Consider the following 24,685-nt stretch of genomic DNA (forward strand, 5'->3'; position numbering starts at 1 on the left):
TAGCAGGCAAGCGGAGAGAGGCAGGCTCGGGTGGACCAGGGAAAGCTGGAGTAGCTGGGGTGCTCTCAGAGCAACCGAGCAACTGAGCTGGGCAGCCCTCAATCAGCAAACGAGTTTTGCTGGAGCGTTAATACTTCCTCCTGATGCAGGGAGATTTGCTGATCCGTGGTGCCTGTGGACTGCTTCGTTGTGCACCGACAGCCCAGTGTGGAAGATTCGCGGTGGAGGCTGGCCGCGCCACGCGGCGGGAAGGGCAACGTGGGCGTCGGGCTGCTGGGCCAGGGATCGCTGCGGTGGTGCGGTGGGTCCCCAGATCGCTGGGCCGGCAGATCCGCGAACACCCACTGAAGAGGCCCACACGCCGCCCGGACCGGGCTCGCGCCACGAGGCCGGGCCCGCACTACAGGCCACAGGCGAACTCCCTCCAACTCCTAGCCGACACGGTCCCGGGCAGTTCCTGCCGGGGAGCACGACGGCCGAGGTGAGCACACGGAGCTCACGGATCGGCGAACTCGGCGTCAACCCGCGATTCGGGCTCTCCCGGGGGGTCGCACTGCAGCGGAAGCGCCGGGGAAGCGAACCTCAGACCGGGGAAACTCGCCTTGATCTGCACGGACCCCAGGTTCGCTCGCCTTCGCTGGCGCTCACCAGGGCAGTCGCAGTCAACTCGTGGCCCCCTAGTCGGTTCCCACGAAGCCTCGGTCCGGTCCGGTCGAGCCTAGGATGGCCCAGAACAGCGCAGGTAGGTCCGTTTCCTAAGACCTTTGGAGGTCCCACCACAGAGCTTCCTACCTGGCGGCCATCTTAGTCCCCACGGACTACAATTTCCCCAACTGGAGGCGTTTGAAGTGATACAATCCGTTTTAAATCATTCTAGGGGTACCAATTTGTCTAATTTATTATGCCATTCTGATGTGTGGTCTCAAAGGGAAGTGGTAAATCCTGGACATGTTAACTGTGTGATCTGTGCTATTACTTAAGAAGTATCCAGATTTTATTTATTTATGAAGTATTTCTACCCCACATTATCCCCACAGACATGCAGGCTCAATGTGGTCTACAGAACCCGGAGAAAGAACTCAGAGGAAAACAGATACAAATGAGAATAGTAGAGTAGAAGGGAGGGATAATAATCTCCGACATGGACTGATATCAAATGCTCTACTTCTTGTACTTCAAGAGGTTTATATGATAGTCATGTGGATTAAAATACACTGGTAAAACCAAGCGGATGCTGAAGACTAGGCTAATTAAGCACAAACACTGTATTAAGACTGGTAAATTAGAAAGATGCCTTTGGTGAAGCATCGTCAGGAGTTTCAACATGCTTTTTGAACAGTAAGCGGTTTTGCGATTGACCAAATTAAGGAGAATGATAGTTCATGGAGTTTACATCAAAGGGAACAACAGTGGATCTTCAAATTAAAAATTATCTCCGCAAGGTCTAAATGCACCTATGGAATGGGAGGCTGTTTTCCGAGGTTCTCTAATTTCTTGCTATGGTTGTGAAATTGACATCACCAAAGGGGATGTTCTTTATGAGCGTGCTAGCTGTCACCATCATGGAGCCAAGCTGGAAGTGCGTTTGATTCCTCCTGATGAAGAGTTCGAAACAAGTGGGACCCTTGTCGAGGATGTATTATCCTGTGCTATAGTGTGTGCTAGAAGATGTATGGCTTGAGTGAGCAACGGACAGTGGTTGAAGCTCCTCTGAAGTTTTCTCTACAGCTAAGCGATCTGTTTTTCTAGCCGTTTTGTTTTCTGCCTTTTTTTTTTTCACAGCACCATCAGAAACCTGTGATAGAAACCTTTTACCGAGGGTCATCTCTGTAGACTCTGTGTCATCATTTACTATGTTACTATATATGTAAGAGTTCTTTTATGCACTGGAATAGTAGCTACTGGGAAAAATACCTCTTCAGTCAAGTTAAGTCTTATGGAACTGTATTTTGATGTAAGTCATGAACTATCAGTAGTGTGTGTTGGAACTGTGGATATTTTGTTTTTTTTTTTGATAAACACAGACTGTGTGGGTTTTGCTATTTTTCTCCGTTTTATTTAGTTAGCAACTTTTTCTCCATTTCAGGAGGTTTTTTTTTTTTTGCTTGTTTTTTCTGGAGGTAGATAGTTTAGTGGGGCCAATGATAATTGTCAGGAATCCCTTTGGGGATAGGCTGACACCATTGCTCTGAGTTGTGAGGCCGTTTGTTTAAATTGTGAGATTTTCCATAGCTCCCCACAGTCTGGGTTAGCCATCCTGATAGCAAACTGCATGTTTCATGCTCTTTTTATGGTATACGTAGTGTGCTCATATCCCTTTACCTGGGCCACCACCAACCCAACAAGTTCTAATCACTGCACATTGTAACAAGTTCAAATCTTTAACAAACATTTGAAACAGGAACTTTGGCACTTGGTGCTCATTTTTATGTGCCTACGTTCTGGTGTTCTCTTGAATCTACCCCTATACGACCTTCAACTGGGTACGTAACCTCCCTGCACCTAGATTCAGCACCCCCCCCCCCCCCCAAAAAAAAAAAAAAAAAAACACCTGTGCACTGTACAAATCACATGAGTTAGTGAATGATACAACAGAAAACCCATCTGAAACTCCAAGCCATCCATGGACAGGATAAACATCTGAAAGCAGATCTCAACCTTCAAAAAGAGTATTTACACATACCTAAAAAATGTACAATTTTTTGCATCTAGAATTAGTGAGAAACATTAACTAGACAAAGCAGTTTTAATGAATGCTGAGGCTGTTAGCTCAGATGTATGGACAACAACCTTGTCTCCAACTCCCAACACAATTACAGAAGCCCATGAGAACGCAGTACTGCAACCTAGTGTGAACTGACGCTTCTAACTTGCACTAAAATCAGCCTCCTGTCAATATTCCCATGAAAAAAAAAAAAACCTCAGCTGACCTATTCCTCCCCCCACCGACAGGCTGATCTTGTACTGGATTATTCCATTGCATGCACTCTGTTCTCATTTCTTGGAGGAAAATGGGATATAAGGCCTTGTAACAGCTTGAGGTAGGAACTAGGACCAAAACTGTTGGCAACTGTAATAATTGATCGAAATGACACTTCTGCCCCCGTTATCTCACAGGCTCGTGACTAAACATGCCGAGAGACTTTACCTAAGCAACCTGTGTTGGATACAGGCAATGCTTTCTACAATTCAGTGGAAGAATCTAAAATACAATGAATTGGTTTCTCAAAATGTGTTTGCAAACGAATACGCTTGGATGTCCCTCACATCACCACTGTGGCCTCCTTTCCACTATTAAGCAAAGCACAGGACTACCCCCATGTGGCAGGTCTTTGCAACATGCTAGGTTTGCCAATACTTCTGGTACAGATTAAAAAAACTCTGCAAAATGTGAAAAATTTAACTAAATTGTTCAAATGAGCTGCAGTACATTTTAGAGAACAGACTGGATGTATTTTGCAACACTCATACACCACCCTGCTGAACACCAATCAGCATTTGGTGAATTCTTACACTGGACTGTTCTATTAAAAAAAAAAAAAAAAATTATAATCACAGTTGATCCAAAGGTGTGCAGGGCTGAGGGTAAATAAGTGTGTGGCCTCCATCCTGACCCTCTTCTGACAGAAACACTTGCTATCTGCACTTGCTGGCTTCATTTCTGAAGCCTGGACTGCATAGAGCCCTGTAATACATCATAGGATCCACTATAGTTCTGTCCAGCTCAGTTGTTCATACTGCAGTTGGCAGAGATGGTAGACAGATGAGAAGGACTGAACCATGGAGTCAGTGGCATTCCTGGGGGGGGGGGGGGGGGGTGCGGTGGGTGCAGTCCGCCCCGGGTGCATGCACGCACCTGTCCTTCGCTCGTTCCATGCTCCCTCTGCCCCGGAACAGGTTACTTCCTGAGTGTCAGCCCCCCTAGGAACGCCACTGCATGGAGTCTGTCCCTTCTCCTTTTCAAGTATAAAGCCTGGAAGTCATCCTTCCCTTAGGGATGTATCTGGTTTCACTTTGAAAATTTTTGCAAAGATTGAATAAAGGTGTATTCTGTAGCATGGCAGACAGTTTGAAAAATTACCCTCTAAATGAATCCTAGCTCCTCTGTAAGGGTCAGGTGTTCTCTTAGGCACAGGGTGGGCTTGTACACTTCTACGGTAGGGATCTATATTAAAACTCCCATGCAGGTGTAGATTATGGACTCATCATCATTAGTAAGTAAAATTTCCAAAATACAAAGTTTATAAATTTCTGGGGTTTTATTTCAGCACGATTTATTTTTTTGTGCCACAATTTTCTATCTGCTACTTGTGTGCACATCAGCCAGATAACATCTGAAATACTGACACATAACTACACTCAGCCTTGAGTAGCATCCCCAAACCGTACAATGCTCGAGGTGTCCCCTACAGCAAACCTAGTTCTGATTTGACATGTGTGTAGGCAGGGAAGAACCCCCTCCCAAAACATGGTAACAGTCTAGTTTCAAGGATATCAATATGCGGATTTTAATCTCCTGCATGCTCATTGCCAGTTTTTCCAGGGTATTCTCCTCCGTACCTCTCACTAAAAGCAAACAAGAGTCTTCCAAATCACTTAATCATGAAACCTAGGAATATTTATATACCACTTTCACCTGGAAAGAAAGGAACGGCATACATATCACAATTGTTGTTATCTAAAAAGGCAGTTCTAGCTAGTATGTATAACTATATTACTAGACATTTGTTCCCACATCCTCTCCCCATGCCATTTACCACTTGCGCTTCATGTAGGCTGCAGCACGGTTTCCATAAAGCATGGCGCTGCTAGGGGCTTTCTGCACAGCTTGACTGTACAGCTCAATGGCTTGACTCCACTGCTGGCGGGCAAAGGCATCATTGGCTCGTTGTTTCACTTTCTCCAGGTGGGGAGGAAGCTCCATCTGTGAGCTGCAGGCAGAACGCATGAGAGGGATTAAATGTTCTCTACATCAGAGCAGCCAAAAGCAAAACTAAAGGCAGGAAAAACAAGATGGATGCCAGACAGTATATACATGTGTCCTCCCACAAAAGATGCAATGCTCTATCATACTACTTAAAATGCAATTTCTTTTGCTCTGTGGACCATACATTAATGCAAAAAAGGGGGGAAACCCCCCAACACACACATTTTAGTAGAAGATGCATCATGCCACAGTATATTTGATAAAGCCCAGGGTAATACTAGAGCAGTGAGCTTATTAGCTACCTTGCATAAAACAAAATTCAGCATGCTCCATGTATCAAACACATAGCCACTGTATTAGCTAATGTACATAAGCACTAGTGCACTCAGGTACTCCTGAATACACTGCTCTGAAGCACTCTCTCTCTGCTTCAGATTATCAGTTTAAAATGGGATTATGGAAAGAAGGGTTTTTTTGCTCCATGCTAGGAGCATGACTGGAGAACATAATGGCAATGCAGCAGAAGGGTTAAGGCCAATGTTATGCACAATACAAAGACCTAGGGAAGTGAAAAGGGCTGACCAATAACCTTCAGGAAAGACTTGAAAGTGGTGGCAAATTTAAAGGTGTAACGATTTTTATTCAGGATCAAAGCACCCAACATCTAACAATTGAACAACAAGTCTAGACAAAGACATCAAGCAATTACATAATAAGCTTGCAAAAAAAAAAAAAAAAAAAAAAAAAAAAAAAAGAGTGTAACAAGCAAGAACATCGTACAGCAAAAAAACTGGGTAACATATGATCCCATTTTACTACTACTAAACATTTCTAAAGCGCTATTAGGGTTACGCAGCGCTGTACAATTTAACAATGAAGGACAGTTCCTGCTCAAAGGAGCTTACAATCTAAAGGACACAAAAGTGCAGTCAATCAAATTGGGGCAGTCTAGATTTCCTGAATGGAGGTATAATGGTTAGGTGCCGAAAGCGACATTGAAGAGGTGGGCTTTGAGCAAGGATTTGGGCAGGGAGGGGGCTTGGCGTATGGGCTCAGGGAGTTTATTCCAAGCATAGGGTGAGGCGAGGCAGAAAGGGCGGAGCCTGGAGTTAGCGGTGGTGGAGAAGGGTACTGAGAGGAGGGATTTGTCCTGTGAGCGGAGGTTACGGGTAGAATGTAAGGGGAGATGAGGGTAGAGAGGTAGTGAGGGGCTGCAGATAGAGTGCATTTGTAGGTTAGTAGGAGAAGCTTGAACTGTATACGGTACCTGATCGGGAGCCAGTGAAGTGACTTGAGGAGAGGGGTGATATGAGCATATCGGTCAAGGCGGAAGATAAGGCGCGCAGCAGAGTTCTGAACGGATTGAAGGGGGGATAGATGGTTAAGTGGGAGGCCAGTGAGGAGTAGGTTGCAGTAGTCAAGGAGACAGGTAATGAGAGAGTGGATGAGGGTTCGGGTGGTGTGCTCAGAGAGAAAGGGGCGAATTTTGCTGATGTTATAGAGAAAGAAGCGACAGGTCTTGGCTGTCTGCTGGATATGTGCAGAGAAGGAGAGGGAGGAGTCGAAGATGACTCCGATGTTGCGGGCAGATGAGGGTATTGTCAACTGAAATAGAGAGTGGAGGGAGAGGAGAAGTGGGTTTGTGTGGAAAGACAATGAGCTCAGTCTTGGCCATGTTCAGTTTCAGGTGGCGGTTAATCCTCCCACTACCATCCTTCCCCACAACCCTACTTTCCGTTTTAAGTTTTAAAAGCTATATTCAGGAACACCTTCCTTAACCTAACCCTGCCCTATCCCATCATCCTAAAAATACAACCGAGATGACCCGGTGACTGGACTCTTATGACACCAGGCCATCTTTGAAAGAATAACATCCATTATACCTAATAAGTGGTGGCAAATTTAATGGACAAAGGGTTCACGTACCGCACAAATGGCTGTAGTTGGCCACTAAAAGTAAAAGGCCTCTCAGGCTGTTCAATGTATGAAAACTGGACACTTCTTACCAGATTACTAACCAGTCAAATCATGAAGATTAAATTTTTGCAGGTCATGAGTTATTGGTAAACTAAGCGATAGGACCTAATGCAGTTCTCTGAAGTTGCCTTTCAGAGTATGTATAAGAAAGAAGTCTACATACATATGAATGTTTGGTTAGATCAACGCATGTGCTAACTAAAGTCTAAATATCATAGACCAGAGAACCCTTTCTTCCCATGTGATTAAAAAGGGACATATTCACCAGCCAAGCTTGTCCATTATAATGGTCTCTTTACCTTATATGTGCTTTTCCTTCTGCCAATCGGAATCCGTTGCTATGAAGATGGATTCCATTTGACACACCATTTGTTGAGGTTTTTCCATTCTGTATTTCTGGGATTACAAAGAGGGGGGAAAAATACAAGTTCTAAACCACGTCAAGGAGGACAACAGGCCAATTTGATATCTCGAGTCTTTAGTAAGGCTGAGTATACAAGGGTCTTACACCAACAGGAACACAAAACTCCCCAAAACCAAACAATGAAGTTTAACAACCAAACGTGATTAGCACATATCAAGGACTTATCACAGCTCAGCATGAGAGCTAAATGGTCCAATCTATTTTAACCTTTGTATTTCAGTGTAGTACCAGTGATCCTTCTGATTCACTACTGGTTGGACAATACAGGGTCAAGCCAAGCAAATGTTCTTTCAAAAGGTCTCTTCAAAAATATATGCTAAGGACACTATAGAATCGGAATTAGGAGGCAAACCAGTTTGTTTGTATAATAGACAGAGCATCTTCTTCCCCCCCCCCCCAAAGCACTCTTGCATAGGGTTTATCTTGCTCCAGCCCCTTCTAACATCCCCTCTGCACAAACCAGTACCCCCCCACCCCCAACACATTCACTCACCAACAGAATGGCATTTCCTTGGCAGGAGAAAAGTGTATGGTCGCTGTTTAAATGTTAGGTCAAACAAATATACCTAAAAAAAATAAAAATAAAAAGTGAGAACTGCAGAAGTCACAGAAATAAACCACGACAGCAGTAAGATGAGGCCCATTCAAGCTTGCCTGTTAAGTGTAAGAAATGATCTTGGGCAATTTGGGGAGTTTATATACAATCTTTACCATCATGAGCACGTAGCTTAATACTTACTGAGCTGGATTTTTAACTGGCAACACCATACTACCATATTGATGCTGTCTTCACGGTGTCACAGCAGGGGGGGGGGGGGTTGTTAAGACTGTTCATTTTTTCCGGCCATGTACTGCTATAAGAACACAGGCTCTCCAGAACTGGCGGATTTGTCAAGATGGTGCCTTGTTACTATTGTCTGTTATGATGTTGGGGAGGGGGGATTACTTTACATGCTTTTATTTGCAAGCAGGTGAAAAGCTTGGCTCTTCTCAAGCCTTTAATACATAGGGTGACTGATTACACATTGCATTCTCTGATATTTGAATTCCAGTGCTGTCAAATGTGTATTTTTTTATACTGTTTCATGGTAGTTCTATTATAAAGGTTTCAATTTACTGTTTTTAATTTACCTCTTTTATTGTATTTATGTTTATTCTTGGTTATTTTACCATTATTGCTTATTTACTATACAGTTACTTCTTAGTTTCATAATTCAACAGAGATATTGGGCAATAAACAAGGATCTTTTCCAGGTTTCAATAATACTGTCATCCGAGCAGTCTTCAATGTCTCCAGTACTATTTTAGTTTAAACCATACAGTTAAACAGTGGAGGCGCCCAATCTTTTCCTGTAAGATTTTATAGAATTCAGCTCAGAGTCGATCTGGTCCTGGACCCTTTCAAAGACTGCCCTGTTGTATCCAAAAAGTGGGAGAGCGACCAAGGATGCCAGAAACTGGAGGATGTTAGTTAATGAAGAATTTTATTAAAAGTTTTGAAGACAATACAACGTCGTGTTTCGGCCATCAGGCCTGCATCAGGAGTCTGCCGTGCAGAATGCTGCAGAGCAATAATGATGGAGGTCCTTTGAAGATCTCACAGCAGTCTCTTGTGCAGAGTATTGCTGAATAACATTAAGGATGATTCTTCAAAAGGAACGTAGGTAGTCTTTAAGAAGACTGTTGAGGAAAAATCCGTTGGAAGCACTGCACGGCAGACTCCTGATGCAGGCCTGACGGCCGAAACACTACGTTGTGTCGAGTCTTCAAAACTTTTAATAAAATTCTTCATTAACGAACATCCTCCAGTTTCTGGCATCCTTGGTCGCTCTCCCACTCTCTGCATTTTCCTGTTTTTCCGTGGGGTGTTTTAGTTTTCCGCTTGCCGGCAGATCTCCTCCCCTGTTGTATCAAAAGACAGTTCTCCATTTGAGATAGGAGCATTAAGCAATGATTGTTGCTGATGGGAAATCACAGGAGATTTAAATTGTCTAAGTACATGAATCCATCCAATGTACCATCAGAGGGTGCATATAATCCCATAGAATTGCTTAAAAATTGCATTAATGCCCACATCTGCACTCACCCTATGTTCCTGTGTATAAACAAGCAAGGCCATTCAAGTTCTACAACTAAACTAATTGGGCAAATAGCTCTTCACTCTTACTACCATGTAAAAATAGTTGGTCAGAGACTTGGTAGCCCTCTGATGAATTCATTCAATGTTGCCTGCCACACACTATAAGGTTCTGTTTATAGGACTCTTGCTCTCTTTCTTCTTTCGGGAAGCCATTTGCTAGATTTCACATCTAAGCACAGCTTTAGCTGTATCCCAATAGAGTAATGGCCGATGAACGTGGTGTTTGTTATGGTACTTTAATTTTTCCCCACTTATTTTGCAAGAAGATTCAAAAAGTTTGGTCCTAGTAGAGGTTCAGTGGAAATTTCCAATGAAAACCATTTGGCTTCAAAGGACCTAAAACCATCTGGATCCAAATAAAAAGCATGATCGGAAACTCCACAGGAACCAATTTCAGCTGAAGATAATTTAGAAAACAAATCTCTTGAGATCAAAAAAGTAGTCTATTCTACATTGTGTTCAGTGGGCACGAGATAAGCGAGTAAAGTCACATCACTCAGATGTTAAGATTCTTCATGTATATCAAATCAAGAGTACTGCAGAGCAGGGGCAGACCTTTAGAATGATTAGTCTTATCTTGAGATGACCAGCAATTCATTAGATTCAACCTCTTGACCCCCTAACAATCCAGGGGAAGATAAAGAACCCTGTGCATCTGCAGTCAGCTCTGCACAGTAACTCCTCCTTCCCAGCCCTAAACTGCTAAAAACATCTTTCCCCCTAGAGCATGGGTGGGAAAGAATGTCCGAGGGCTACAACCCAGTTCAGGTTTTCAAGATGTCAATGAATATGCATAAGATCTATTTGTATACAATGGAAGCAGTACATGCAAATCAATCTCATGCAAATTCATTGTTGACATCTTGAAAACCCAACTGAATTGTGGCCTCCATTGCCCCAGGTACAAAATAAGTACCTGTATATATGTAAACCGCTTTGAATGTAGTTGCAAAAACCTCAGAAAGGTGGTATATCAAGTCCCAGTTCCCTATCCCCCTTTCCCTTATGACATCACAGTATCAAAAGTGAGCCAAGTATCGGCAATCAAGCCATTGTGACATCACTGATGAGGTTGGCTCTTATTGGTGGAATGAGTGGAGGAGTAGCCTAGTGGTTAGTGCAATGGACTTTAAGCCATTGTGACATCACTGATGAGGTTGGCTCTTATTGGTGGAATGAGTGGAGGAGTAGCCTAGTGGTTAGTGCAGTGGACTTTGGTCCTGGGGAACTGAGTTTGATTCCCACTGCAGCTCCTTGTGACTCTGGGCAAGTCACTTAACCCTCCATTGCCCCTGGTACAAAATAAGTACCTGTATATATGTAAACCGCTTTGAATGTAGTTGCAAAATACCACAGAAAGGTGGTATATCAAGTCCCGTTTCCCTTCCCTTGAGGGCTGGAGTTGCCCAAACCGCCCTGGAGTGTATACCGACGACCTCAACAATGCAGCTATTCTATGCCTCCAGCATCCTTTCTATGAAGCAATGTTCCCATCTTGCTTCTTGAGGTGGCTAAGTTTCCAGATGGTTTTGAGTCCAGTAATCATTTTATAAATGGCGACTTAAGAATAAAGGACTTGTAGTAGAAGGCACCACAGGGCACTAAGACAGGGCCTCTGAAAAGTAATGTTCCAAGATACCGACAAAGTAAAAGTAAGGATAGAAACTAGGTTAGAGGGAGGTGGTAGAAGGAAAATTAGTATGCAGCAACAATCCCCCCCCAAAGGATCAGAAGAACCCCCCCCCCCCCCCAAAAAAAAAAAAAAGTATCCTCCCCTTCTCTTTTATACATGGATCATTACATGCCAAGGATCGGTGGACAGGTCACTTTACCTGCTCGCCTCCCATATTAACCAGCAATTCTGTCCCATCTGGGCTGAAAGTCACATATGTGGCTACTAGGACACGCAGACGGTTGTTATAGTCAGGCAGTTTCACAGGAAGGTGTCCTGCAGAGAAAGAGGTGGTCGGAGTTATTTTAATATGGCATGCGCTCCCCTCAGTTTTCTAAGGCTTGGCAGACAGCTAACAGCAAATGGAATGGTGGGGAGTGGGAGGAGAAGAGAAGGTGGGGCAGCTGGGTAGAAGCACACAGTTATGTATCAACATTTTGACAGAAACCCCATTTAGTGCTGAATTCCACAGCTGCACATCTCTAGGGCAGTTGTTCGCAACCCAGTCCTCGGAGTACCCCAGTCAGGTTTCCAGGATATCCACAATGAATATACACCAAGGACGCAGTACAGGCAACTCTCATGCATATTCAATGTGGGTACCCTCAAAACCTCAATGGCTGGGTGTGTCCCACGGGCTGGGTTAAGAAGCACTGCTCTAGGACAGTGTTCCCCCCAAGTCTGGTCCTGGAGTACCCCTTGCCAGTCAGGTTATCCACAATGAATATGCATGTAAGATTTGTATATAATGGAGGCAGTGTATGCAAATCAAGTTCATGCATATTCATGTCGATATCCTGAAAACCTGACTGGTAAGGGGTACTCTAGCACCGGACTTGGGAAACACTGTTCCAGGACATAAGCCCTGGGTGTGGAATAACCCAAACTAGTACATCCCTCATACCCCACCCCTCAACCAAGGGGGGGGGGGGGGGGAGGCTCCATGCCATCTCATCAAAACAGCAAGCTATACAATTAGATCTGCACGGATTGTGCCTCTTACCAGCTGAATGCCTGGCTTGGCTAGCTATTAAAATGCAGAAGCCAGACCTTGCAATGCAGAGCTTAGTAAGGTTTACCCAACACCACACAATAACACTCCTAAACCTTTTGGGGAGGGGGGGGGGGAAGAGAGAGAAGGAGAAAGAAAACAGTGCAATAGCACATATGTAGACAAAAGCTTCTAGAAATTAAATATACACACTAGTGCCTTCAAGGCCTGGATCTGATTAACTTTTGGTAGACTCTTACAGCTATTTATATACGGGAGTAGACTCGCATCAGAAGCTGAATTGAAGATCACATAAGGAAAGCAAAAAAAAAAATAAAAATAAGCCAATCTCAGCAAATTTGTTACTTTTAACCAGCCAATCTGGTTAAAAGTGACAAACAGGGAGAAAATATTAACAGGCAGCTCACCTGCTACATAATATTGTGCAGCCCCATCCGGGATTGGTTTCTGGCGGTCACAAAAAGTGTGGACTGCAGTCAAAGGGCTCTGCTTTAGGTTTTTCCTACACAGGAAAAAAAAATATATGTTGAGATCCATTATAGAAATTAACAACCTAAAATAAAAGTTTAAAAAAACAAACAAACAAAAAAAAGCTATCAGCTCCCACTCCTTTGTCCCTCAACCATCTGGCTACGCCTGCTTCAGTCCTGATTCTACCACTGTACATCTGATATAACCCTGCTTCTTACATCAATGAAGCCTGCTTCCACTACACCAGAAAATGCTTACCTTCTTGAAGTTAGTCCTTAAATTCCAAGCCATACTAAAATTTATATTTTTCAGCTTTCGTCTGGAGGATTCGTATCGGATCTCAAAAAACCCTGGGAAAGAATGACTAAGGTAACCTGCCTGAAAACCCATGGATCAGAATTTGTCCCCTACATGTGACTGCAATAAAAAAAAAAAACAAAAAAAACCCATAACTAAATCAGCCTATACTTTAATCAGTTAACTATGTGAATTAAGAATTATTAAATTATTCTCTTCTTCCCCCATCCCTCCAAAAGAAATCTTGAAATCTGAAGATAAATGACTGATTTTCAATAGTTTAAGTAGCAGCACCGATTTTCTTTGCTGTATTAATCCAACTTGAATAGGTAGAAAAGGAGCTCAATTCCTTGTACTCTCTCTCTCCACCACATTCACTTTTCAATCTAGGTGATCAGTCTGTCAGTGAAGCCATCCCTCATAATATTCTCTTCTCCTCGAGAGACTCCCATTCACCATTTTGTAAACAGGTACCAAACCCCAGCCTTGACCGTCTTCCAGAATCTGCTATCTACATTCCTGTGCCCACTCTGCTGAGATCCTTTGGATAAATTCCCATGCCAATTTCATACATTCCAATTCTTGCCGACTTCCTTCTGGTCTGCTCTTGTACTATATCCACTTGATCAACTTGTCTCCAGCATCTGCCCCTTCACCTCCCTCCTTCCATTTTCTGCCCACACTATGGCTCAAATTCTTCCATGACAAGGTTAATCTTGAGTTTCTCTGCCAGGTCACCTCCATTCACTTCATTTTCAACCTTGCTTTAACCCCTGCCAACCTTTATTCCTTTCCTAAAAATCACACCTTTCTCCTCCTCCTCCCAATTCACTACCTGTTTTTTTTTTATCCCATTCCTACCTCTTCTCAGCATTGTCCCCCTTTATCTGTCCCTTTCAATTGCAACGGTTCCTAATACCTTCCAAAATGCTGTTACAGTACTCCTTATTAGACCTCCACTGGACCCTGCCTGTCCTTTCAACTATCATCCTGGGTGGTGGAAGCGTGAACTGGCCTCCTGGTGGAGGTTATGGATTTGAGGACTGTCATAATTTAAAAAAAAGGCATGGGATAAGCATGTGGGATTGCTTAGGAAAAGGAAGAGTTAGGGGTTACAGAGGATGGGCAGACTGGATTGGCCATTTGGCCTTTATCTGCCATCATATTTCTATCCCAGCCAAGCTACTTGAATATGCTTGTTCACCACCGCCGTCTTGCCTTCGAAATATTCTTGGTCTACTACAATCTGGCTTTCACTGTAACAGAGAACAGCCCTTGCCAAAGTCTCCCATGACCTGTTCCAGACCAGATCCATCTAGAATCTAGTATATGTGCCCCAACACAGTTGCAGAACCTGGGGTATATAATGCTCAAGACTCCACTCCCCTACCCAGGTACTTTCTGCACCATTCTTGGTCCTAGACATCTTTGGGAGTATCAGACGAGCACAGAAAATTTTACCTAGGTCTTCTATTCAGCAAATGCATTTGCTGCTGAGCCACTGAATTTAGTTTAATGTAGGTTTAACTATGGTGATGTAAAAGGACATTACTGCAAACTGCTTACAACATACACAAAAAAAAAAAAAATCTCATTAAATCTAGAACACTTTACAGAACACCTGCTTTTATAGCATTAAACCAAATACCATAACCATGGATTTCTCAACCTGCTTAGGGTTTTCCATATGGCTCCAGAAAAAGGAGGACGGATTGAGCCAACCGGGTTTTACTTCCATTGCTTTCAATGGAAAGCAATGGAAGTAAAACCCGGCTGGCTCAATCCGTCCTCCTTTTTCTGGAGCCATATGGTAACCCTAATTACCTGCTCATTAAATTATCCACAATAAATACTTGCAGACAGCCTAGCTTTATATTATAAAAACGGTTTTAAAAAAAGGTCTTAGCTCTTAAGGGCTCCTTTTACTAAGGTGTGTTAATGGACTCAGCATGTGCCAGTGATTACTGTGTGCTAAATGCTACGAAGCCTATTTTATTCCTATGGGCTTTAGCATGCACTAAATCCACTAGCGCACCTTAGTAAAAGGGAGCCTTACATTAACTGGAAGTTTTCCCCAACTTTCATTAGCCCTGTCTGCAGCCTCATTGACATGAAGGCCCTTGTACTTATAAAACACATTTGAACCATTGTCATCTTAATATTAAAAAATTCCTTCACAGAAAAACAAAATCATTCTGTTACCTCTCAGATATTCCCCTATCCCCCCCTTCAATATTCAGTAATATAAAAGGATCGCAAATATCCAACTGTGTTTTAATTTCCTCTCTAGAAGCTAGGAGGATCCTAAAGTCTCTGCAAAACTTGTGGTGCTCTGCTGGAGTCAGCTCACACCTGTAAGCTGCTGACTGGTAAGATTCACCTGAAGTCAGGTTTAAGTCAAGACAGTGCAATACTGAGTAGAAAAGTGGAGCTGAATGGGCAACCAGATTTCAGTAGGCCAGTTTTTACACCGATTTAAAAACCAAGCAGCAGAGAAAACTAATCCAATTATGCGTTTTTAATTTAAAAAATAAAACCCCCCACACATTTTGCTGGTATGTCAAACTCCATCTCTGGCCATCTTCAAATCTAAGCTAAAAGCCCACCTTTTTGATGCTGCTTTTAACCAGTGGCGTAGCTACGTGGGGCCTGAGGGGGCCCGGGCCCCTGTAGATTTGGCCCTGGCCCCCTGCCCCACGATCCCCTTCAACCCCCCTCCCGCCACCAACGCTCCCCCGCCGTCGCCGCCGCAAATGAAACCTTTTTTGAAGAAAGACTTCCTTCCGCGCTCGAGTAGCGCCTTTCTTCAACGAAGTTCCGGCGATCAGCTGTTTCGATGTCGCTGGTGTCGAAACAGCTGATCGCCGGAACTTCATTGAAGAAAGGCGCTACTCGAGCGCAGAAGGAAGTCTCTCTTCAAAAAAGGTATCATTTGCGGCGACAGGGCAGGCCGGCGTTGGGGGGCGGCTAAACAGTGTCCTCCCTCCCCGGGCTCTGGCCCCCCCTCCCGGCGAGGTCTGGCTACGCCCCTGCTTTTAACGCCTAACCCTTATTCACTTGCTCAGAACCTTTATCATCCTCACTTTAATATTCCCTCATTTCTTGTTTGTTCTGTCTGTCCTAATTAGATTGTAAGCTCTGTCGAGCAGGGACTGTCTCTTCATGTACAGCGCTGCGTACGTCTAGTAGCGCTTTAGAAATGATAAGTAGTAGTAGTAAGAACTCCATACTTAATACCAGTTTGCTAAAATGCACACAAGCCCTAAAGCACAAAAAAGGTGTTTGGTTAAACCAATGAAAAGTCAGCTGCATGTAACTATTTCATTCTCTCTCCAGTTAAACTGAATGAACCTAAAGATCTTTCTAGAAAGGACTGGATTGCTCAGCATTTCAGAGTATTTACAGGAAAGGCTTAAAGGTGGTCTGCCTTCACCTGTGGTTATGGATCATGCGGATGTCGTAGATCCGAACGAAGGGCCCACTGGCTCCCACTGCCAAGTAGTTGTTGTCTTGAGGATTGACAGTCAGGCACTTTGCCTCCACCAGCTGTCCACAGTACTCTGTCAGATCGATTAGCACTTCAGAGCGCTTGCTGCTTTCTCGGAGGTCATACTGCCTACAGGGTAGTTCAGAAAGACAAAAAGAAAAAAAAATATGTAGGAAGATTTAGACCGGCTCTGTGGTGGTAATAACTTTGTTATACTAACTACATTTGCAACTAACTTTTGAGAACTGCTCCCATCGGACTACTACAGATATGGATATCTAATCTTGCCCGTTCTTAAAAAAAAAAAAAAAAGAAAAGAAAAAGTAGCCACTAGTTACACACTAGTAATCACAAAGATATAGTATAAAACCAGTTTTAAAACAGACAGCAAATTCAGTGGCATATAGGTGCTGTTCCTGAAGGGAAACAAAGTCTTCATGTGCCTCAGCCAGAAAGCCATTCAATGTACAATGCAGGGCTAGCTTAACCATGAGGCAGGCAGGCAGGCAGGGGAGTCAGCTGCAGAGGGTCCGCGAACAGCAGTAAAACCAAAATAGGTCTAGACAGTTACACAGAACTCATGAAACCATCACTGCCTCACCTGGATAAATGACTTTGGAAACTGTGTACCTATACATAATGATGGCAGAGTTTCACATTTAGAAGCATGCTATCCAGTTGGATTCTTACAGGATCATTCTGGGAAGGATAATGTTGGAGTGATCATGATTGGAAATTAGATGGAACAAAATCTTAAAAGGGCACCTAGCAGAGTACACAAGGTGTAAAGATTACTTAGGGTGCCTTATATCCTTTCACTGGCCATGGTTTAATGGCTGGACTAAATGGGAGGAGGAAAGAAATCAAGAATGAAGAGATCTGTAGGCAGCCATAAATGAAGGCCCAGGGCACAACAGGCTGAGAATACTCTCTCCACATCAGGAGCAGGTTCTGAATGGCCTAGAAGCTCAAAAGTAGCACAAGGAACCTGTCTAATCGTAAAAGGGTCTATTTCTTAACACACAGTTAACTGCAAAACCTCTTTTTTAAGCATTCCCAGTTACCATACAGTCAACAGACACACTTAAAAACAATGCAGATAGCGCCACCTACTGAGGCAGCATTAAACTACACATCAATTAAAACATGGTGGCAGGTGGAATTCATACTATTATCCACCATATTTCTTATGCAGTTAAGGTGGGCATTACGCAGCTTAATAAGTGAACCCCACAATGTGTACGTTTCATATGATGTAACAGGTTCAAATAACCCCTATTTATGTTTAAACGGTTTTTATTATGGAACATTCATAAAAAACAATCCATTGTAATACAGATTAAGCATAGATCCAATCAGACCTCCTCATTAGGTCCTGTACCATAGAGCCTCTAGTGTATCCATATCAATAGCCATAAACTTTTCATTATAAAACTTCTTTTCCCTCCGCTCCCTCCCTCCTTCCAATAAACCCAAAACTGGTAACAGTTACCACATGTATAACTAGTGATAAATTCTCTAGCCTCTTCCGCCTTGGGACTTCAACTAACTGAGAACTCTCATGCTAATACATCATCATGAATCTAGTCCGCTAGGCTTATTCCACCTTCTGCAGTTCAGCTCTGTGCTCCCCCCCCCTTCACCGATGGTCTCCATCCTGTGCCGGGGAGCAGAGTGTGTACTATAGGGATTGCGGCCCTGTTGCGGATTTCCAATCTGACCACAACCATCACAGAATTGTGGTCTATGGTCCTGAAAGGCTTCCCCATGTGTATCTAATTTATAGAGGCTCCAGATAGTCCATGGGCCCTCCCTCACGTTCCATAACAGTTACCTTTTGGCCCCCCTTTTCAAATAACCCCTATTTAAAAGGATCATATGTCTAGCTTTTAATTCCAAGGAGAAATTGCCAGATTCTGAGTTTAATAAAAAAAAAATACAAAAACAAATTTCCACCACCTAATAAAATACCAAAAAAAGTGCAAAGAATAAGGCAATACAGATAGATCACATAAGGAAGCCAAGAAGACAGTGCAAAGACATCTCACCTGATCAGCCCATCCTCTGCTGCACTCCAGAATGTGTTAGGCCACATTGGTGCTGTGGCAACACGCTTTACCCTGTTCGTGTGATCTCCAAACATGTGAATTGTTTCCTTAGCAGTCAGATCGTGCACATGCACTTTGGAGTCAGCAGCACCTGTGATTAGGATTCTGTCACCAGCATGTGGCAGGAACTAAAAAAAAAAAAAAAAACAAGACAGGCAAGCAACAATATCAGAACTATGTGACTTACACATGGAGGATTTCAGAGTGCATGCTATACAAGGAAAAGTATGGGAAAAGCAGAGTTGCTTACCTGTAATGAAAGTTCTCCATGGACAGTAGGATAAGTCAACCACACAAACCCTCCCATCAGCATCTCTGGCTGAAGCTGTTTATGGCTCTGACACAGACTTTCAGGAAGTGATGCAAGGGTGAAGATACACACACTCAGAAAAAGCTGTCAACTTTTCTGGACTCCTTGAGAACAAGTCCAGACTCGGAACTACTGAATGACAGTGTGTGGATGATGCATTCTGTTTGTCCATTGAGACTTCAGATAGGCCTTTGGGGGGGGGGGGGGGAGGAGGTCTTGTGTTGTGCTCCTCAGAGGCCCTTCTTCAAGAAAAAAAAAAAAAAGAAGTAGAAATCCCTACATCGTTGTGAAATGAAAGGCTCATGTTGCCTAAGATTATGAAAGGAACATGGGTAAAGCCACTGTTTGACCCTGGGATTAATAGAATGAATCTTGCTACTATTTAGGATTGACAGGTACTTGTGACCCAAATTGCCCACTGTTGGTGCATCTAGCCCAGTATCCTGCTTCTATTGGTCTAACCCTGTATGGCTTAAGTATGTTCTAACATTTTTTGATAGGTTCCAAAGGAGTAGAGGATGACACGACTTCTCATGTGTAAGAAGAACAAAGATTCTTTATTCAAAAAGCAACAAACTTGACCAAACATGGGTCTGTGTTTCAGCGGAACCCACTGACACGGGTCCGTGTTTGAATACAAAATCGCTATACAAGAGAACAAATAAACAAACATGAAAAACTAAAAATAGAAAAATATATTACTGCAGATAAAACGTATGCTAAAAAAAAAAAACCAGACTTCAAGAATGTAAAATAAGAGTGGACTTATACATGAACTTTATACTCATGGGAATCAATATTTGAATCATGAATATACAAAAATATTAGTTATACTATGTATACTCAAAGGCATAATACAAAAAAAAGCCCTGTACATCACCTGCATGTTTCAAACAATAACCTGGCTCTCATAAAAAGTTTATGAGATGATCTATGTATAAAACAGGGACCCACACCAAAAAGTCACCCACCTCTGAATAACAAAGCTCCTGTTTGTAGTGCTATGTAGAAAAAGGCTGCTGGAAAAGCAGACAGTGTGAATAAATCACAGTATCGCTTCTACAATAAAAAGGAGAGCATGTATACATAAAAGACTTAATCTAATGATAAAAATGTGTACAAACTACCATTTGTATTTAAAAGGTTATGAATAAAACTAAAGTGTGAAACCAAAATGTGGAAAGGTTGACCATTTTACTTAAGACAGCCTTACACGGGTAAAGTCGAGCATCATGCTCTACGCCTTTGAAACCTGTTCTGATCTACGTAAAGATATTTTCCTGTTTCTTCTTTAACAGGACAACATTTTTTGAACCACGTGAAATTAGACTATGATGTAACACTATTGAAGTCCCAGCACTAGAGCGATTGTCTAAATGCTACTAGACAACTAAGCAGGCTCAACTTTAGGGAACCCCAGTCACCTAGTGCAGCAACTTTATGGGGCCAGCACAGAACTGTAGTTGGAGCAAAATAACGGTTCTTTGAATTTGTGCAGCTGTCAGAACCTATCAGCACATACTTTAACCTGCATTTTCATAAGGCGTTTGTGCGATGATCGTGATGGAGTTTTAATTATCAAATTCATGGAGTGGAGGTATAAGGCTGTAGATTCACCTATGGTGAGCCTACTACCTTTGCACTGGCTCTGATTAAACAGCATATTATCCATACTTAAAAAATTACCACAAGTGGCAACACGTTACTTCAGTGTACACCACAAAAGGTACAATATCCCCAAAGGGTTCTTCCAAAAAAAAAAAAAAATGTTCACTTATTTTCACTGAATCTCATCTAAAGTTTATCTTCCCATTTTGATGGTCCACCACATTTTATTCATTTTCTTAAAGCCTGGAGAATACCTATGGCGATAGGTTCTGCAGATGGTCTGGATTATTTTTGATGTATTATATGTGAGGCATCTTTCCTATTCCTGCTTTGCAATGAGTAGCATCAAGGAACATTATAGCATGTTGGATTAGAGTAGTCCAAAGCTCTATCAGACACAGCATCTTATTGCCAGCGGTATCTCAAACATTATATCCATTCCTTGTGCCTAAACCCAGAAAAACAGCAGCTTCCCTTAAGTCTAGAACAATGGTTTATTGACTTTTCCTCCAGGAACCGTCTAAACCGTCTAAGCCCTTTTCATAATCCAGCTAGGTTAACTGCTAATAAAAAAAAAAATTACTTTGGATTAATTTTAAAAAAGTCATAAGTACATAAGTAATGCCACACTGGGAAAAGACCAAGGGTCCATCGAGCCCAGCATCCTGTCCATGACAGCGGCCAATCCAGGCCAAGGGCACCTGGCAAGCTTCCCAAACGTACAAACATTATATACATGTTATTCCTGGAATTGTGGATTTTTCCCAAGTCCATTTAGTAGCGGTTTATGGACTTCTCCTTTAGGAAACCGTCTAACCCCCTTTTAAACTCTGCCAAGCTAACCGCCTTCACCACTTTCTCCGGCAACGAATTCCAGAGTTTAATTACGCGTTGGGTGAAGAAACATTTTCTCCGATTTGTTTTAAATTTACTACACTGTAGTTTCATCGCATGCCCCCTAGTCCTAGTATTTTTGGAAAGCGTGAACGGACGCTTCACATCCACTCCACTCATTATTTTATATACCTCTATCATGTCTCCCCTCAGCCGTCTCTTCTCCAAGCTGAAAAGCCCTAGCATCCTTAGTCTTTCTTCCTACCTATTAGCCTCATGAAGAAGTGTGTACTAGTTTTATGAAAAAGTTTACCCTTTTCAAAATAGTACTCTCACCAATTCAGGAGAAATGTCTATTGACAATCTCTCCTCTCAGCCATTTCTTCTCCAAAATGCAGGGTACTAACCACTTTAGCCTACCTCCACAGGACAGTTGTTCCAAACCCTTTTGTGTATGTCATCCTTCTCAGCACCACTCTTTCATAGGAGGTGACCAGAACTGTACATAATACTCAAGGCACCATGGATCAGTACAGAGGCATTATGACTGTTTTATTTTCCGTTCATTCCTTTAAATTGTAATTGGTGAGTGAAGAATGTGAAACCACAAGATTTTAGAACGATTGTACAGAGTTTAATTACTCCATGTTTTGGCTATGCAAATGTATTGTTATTGGGGCTTCAGAGGACTCAAATCAAAGCTTTACAAACACAAAATTCTGTAGCCAAGGTTTATTTGCTATACTGCTTTTGTTGCAAGCAAATTAAAGCCGTTTACAATAACAATAAGGAGGTAGAAAAGAACTCCAATTGTAGATTGGTTTAGGTAGGTAATTCTTTCCTAACTACAACAGTCACACAAGAAGGAGAGTCAAAGTACATACATACAAAAAAAAAAAACACACAACCACCATCTATTAACGCTGGTCTCCCATTGCAGAGCCAGCCCAAGTCTACTGCAAAAAAACAAAACAAAAAAAAAACAACCCTGTTAAAAAGGTGAGGTTTTAACCAATGCTCAGAAAGTCACATACAATGAACTAACCTATTATCATTTAGTGAACAAAGTGTGCGAGGGAGTATAAGGGATTACCAGGGAAACCACTGTGGAAAACTTTGTGGGTTAAGGTTAGAATTTTAACTGTAACTCTGAAGTCAATGGGTAACCAATGAAGCTGTCTGAGGAGAGGCGAGGCATGATCAAAATGAGATGCTCGACACGATATACATGCTACCGTGTTTTAGAAGGTTCTACTATGTTTCGTAAGATTTGAAATCTCTTGAGATTAGATGATATCACAGTAATTGCTTTCCCTATGCCTACTTGGGTAAATCCCTGACCATTATAAACCATAACATGCAGAATGGAAAAGGTGAAAAATACTGGTGGCCTGAAATAGCCAACTGTTGAAGTATTTCTCATATTTGGATGATTTACACAACCCACTCCTGTACAAGTGTGGTCAGAAGGTTCTGAAATTGTTCTAGAAATAAGTGACCACATGCTGTACAGCACAGGTCATCCCTTAATACTTCTGAATTAAGATCCACAAATGCTACTACAATCCAGCTCTTCCTCCCCAGATTATTATTATAACAGTAAGCCAGCTCCCCTCCAAACACCAACCACACCTTCTACTGAGAAGGAAGATAGAAAACAGGACCAGCCTGTGGATATGATGTACTCCAAAACCCCTTGATGCCAGAATCAATCTCACACACATCTTCAGCGATGAGACTCATTTCTGGAGGTTACTGACAGGGACAAGAGCTTCCTTAACCCTTTGTCACTTGCAGCTCATGCTCACCTTAACAGAGAAGATGTTTGCAGTGTGGCCAGTATGCATGGACAGCAACTTCTTGTGATGGAAGGGATCCCAGACTATAGTGTGCTGGTCATCAGAGCCAGAAGCCAATAAACTGAAAGAAAGATGGGGGTAAAAAGCACAGTATCAGAGGCAAAGATGTGCAAAAAAGGGCAAGGGGATGGGACTTGATATACTGCCTTTCCATGGTTACAATCAAAGTAGTTCACATTATTACATACAGGTATTTATTTTGTACCTGGGGCAATGAAGGGTTAAATGGCTTGCCCAGAGTCACAAGGAGCTGCAGCGGGAATTGAACCCAGTTCCCTATGATCAAAGTCCATTGCACTAACCACTAGGCTACTCCTCCACTCCTTACTCTTTGGGATTCCGGAATCTTAATATTCTTTGGGGATATACATGGAATGTTGCTACTCTGAGATCGTGCATGGAATCTTGTTAATGGGACTTGATATACCACCTTTCTGTGGTTTTTGCAACTACATTCAAAGTGATTTACATAGGTACTTATTTGTACCTGGGGCAATGGAGGGTTAGGTGACTTGTCCAGAGTCACAAGGAGCTAGTGGGAATCGAACCATTTTACCAGGACCAACGCCCGCTGCACTAACCACTAGGCTACCCCTCCACATAAAAAGACTAGTGTAACCAAAGTGTAAAATAAGTTACACCTACAACTATCCTGCCCTTCTTACTGCAATATATACATAGCTTGGTCAGAAGCTTCATGTCTTTTGTAAGAGCCTCCAAACTGCATGTCAACAAGAACATGAGAAAACTGATAGTGGCTTTGGAAGGGGGGCAGATTATATATACAATCTTCTGAGAGGTAAGTTAAAAATTATCAAAAGTGTTGGTAAACCAACAACAACAACAAAAAAAAAAAAAGTATCTATGGTATGATCATTGCTTAATCTTGATTTCTACAATATAGTGTGTCCTCCCTTCCATCCTGCTTCTCAGAGAAGTCAAATGCTGGTTAAAACAGGGACAGAACATGCCACATCAGCAGGCTTGCTGGATCACAGCAATAACTGATAGAGCTTTTGCAGAATTGCATTTGAGAAAAGTGGCCTAGCGAATGCAACACTGGACTATGATTTAAGAGAACTGGGACAAAGTTCAAAATGGGCCTACGTGATCTTTAGGTAAATCACCATCATCCTGTACCTAAGGACCACCACTCAAAACAAGGTTAATCTTGTTTTCCCCATCAAGATTATATCAAAATGGGACCAGATGTGTGTTAAGGACAGGGAAAAAAAGTTCTTGAATATTTTGCCAGTAAAGCTTAGGTGTCTTAGTAGGAAGTAACAAAAGTCACCTATTAAGTATTTCTGCAGTAGTCAGATGGGTTTATTATTTTTATTTCTTACATTTGTACCCCACATTTTCCCACCTATTTGCAGGCTCAATGTGGTTTATAAAAGTGACTAAGCTTTATCAAGCAGGGACCATTTTGTGCGTTGTGTGTACAGCAGTGCTATAGAAATTAGTAGTAGTAGTAGTAGAGGAATCTGACCCAGGCCTAATCTAGGCACCATCACCAAATATCCAGGTCATAAGTGGCTTCCAAATGTTATCTGCCT

At 42.5% G+C, this 24,685-nt stretch overlaps 1 protein-coding gene across 2 annotated transcripts in view; it reads right to left on the minus strand.

Moving 5' to 3' along the window:
• The window catches only part of WDTC1 (WD and tetratricopeptide repeats 1), a 59,589-nt gene that overhangs the window by 15,002 nt on the left and 19,902 nt on the right, over positions 1-24,685 (minus strand). For both annotated transcript variants that reach the window (XM_030219068.1, XM_030219067.1), the window contains exons 5-12: positions 23,076-23,187; positions 18,456-18,643; positions 16,354-16,536; positions 12,560-12,654; positions 11,301-11,416; positions 7,822-7,894; positions 7,204-7,300; positions 4,758-4,931 (exon numbers count right to left, since the gene is read on the minus strand). In XM_030219068.1, the coding sequence (XP_030074928.1) occupies positions 4,758-4,931; positions 7,204-7,300; positions 7,822-7,894; positions 11,301-11,416; positions 12,560-12,654; positions 16,354-16,536; positions 18,456-18,643; positions 23,076-23,187 (1,038 nt within the window). The remainder of the gene's footprint in view (positions 1-4,757; positions 4,932-7,203; positions 7,301-7,821; positions 7,895-11,300; positions 11,417-12,559; positions 12,655-16,353; positions 16,537-18,455; positions 18,644-23,075; positions 23,188-24,685) is intronic.

The sequence above is a fragment of the Microcaecilia unicolor genome, chromosome 11, assembly GCF_901765095.1.
Source record: "Microcaecilia unicolor chromosome 11, aMicUni1.1, whole genome shotgun sequence".
Taxonomy (NCBI): Eukaryota; Metazoa; Chordata; class Amphibia; order Gymnophiona; family Siphonopidae; genus Microcaecilia; species Microcaecilia unicolor.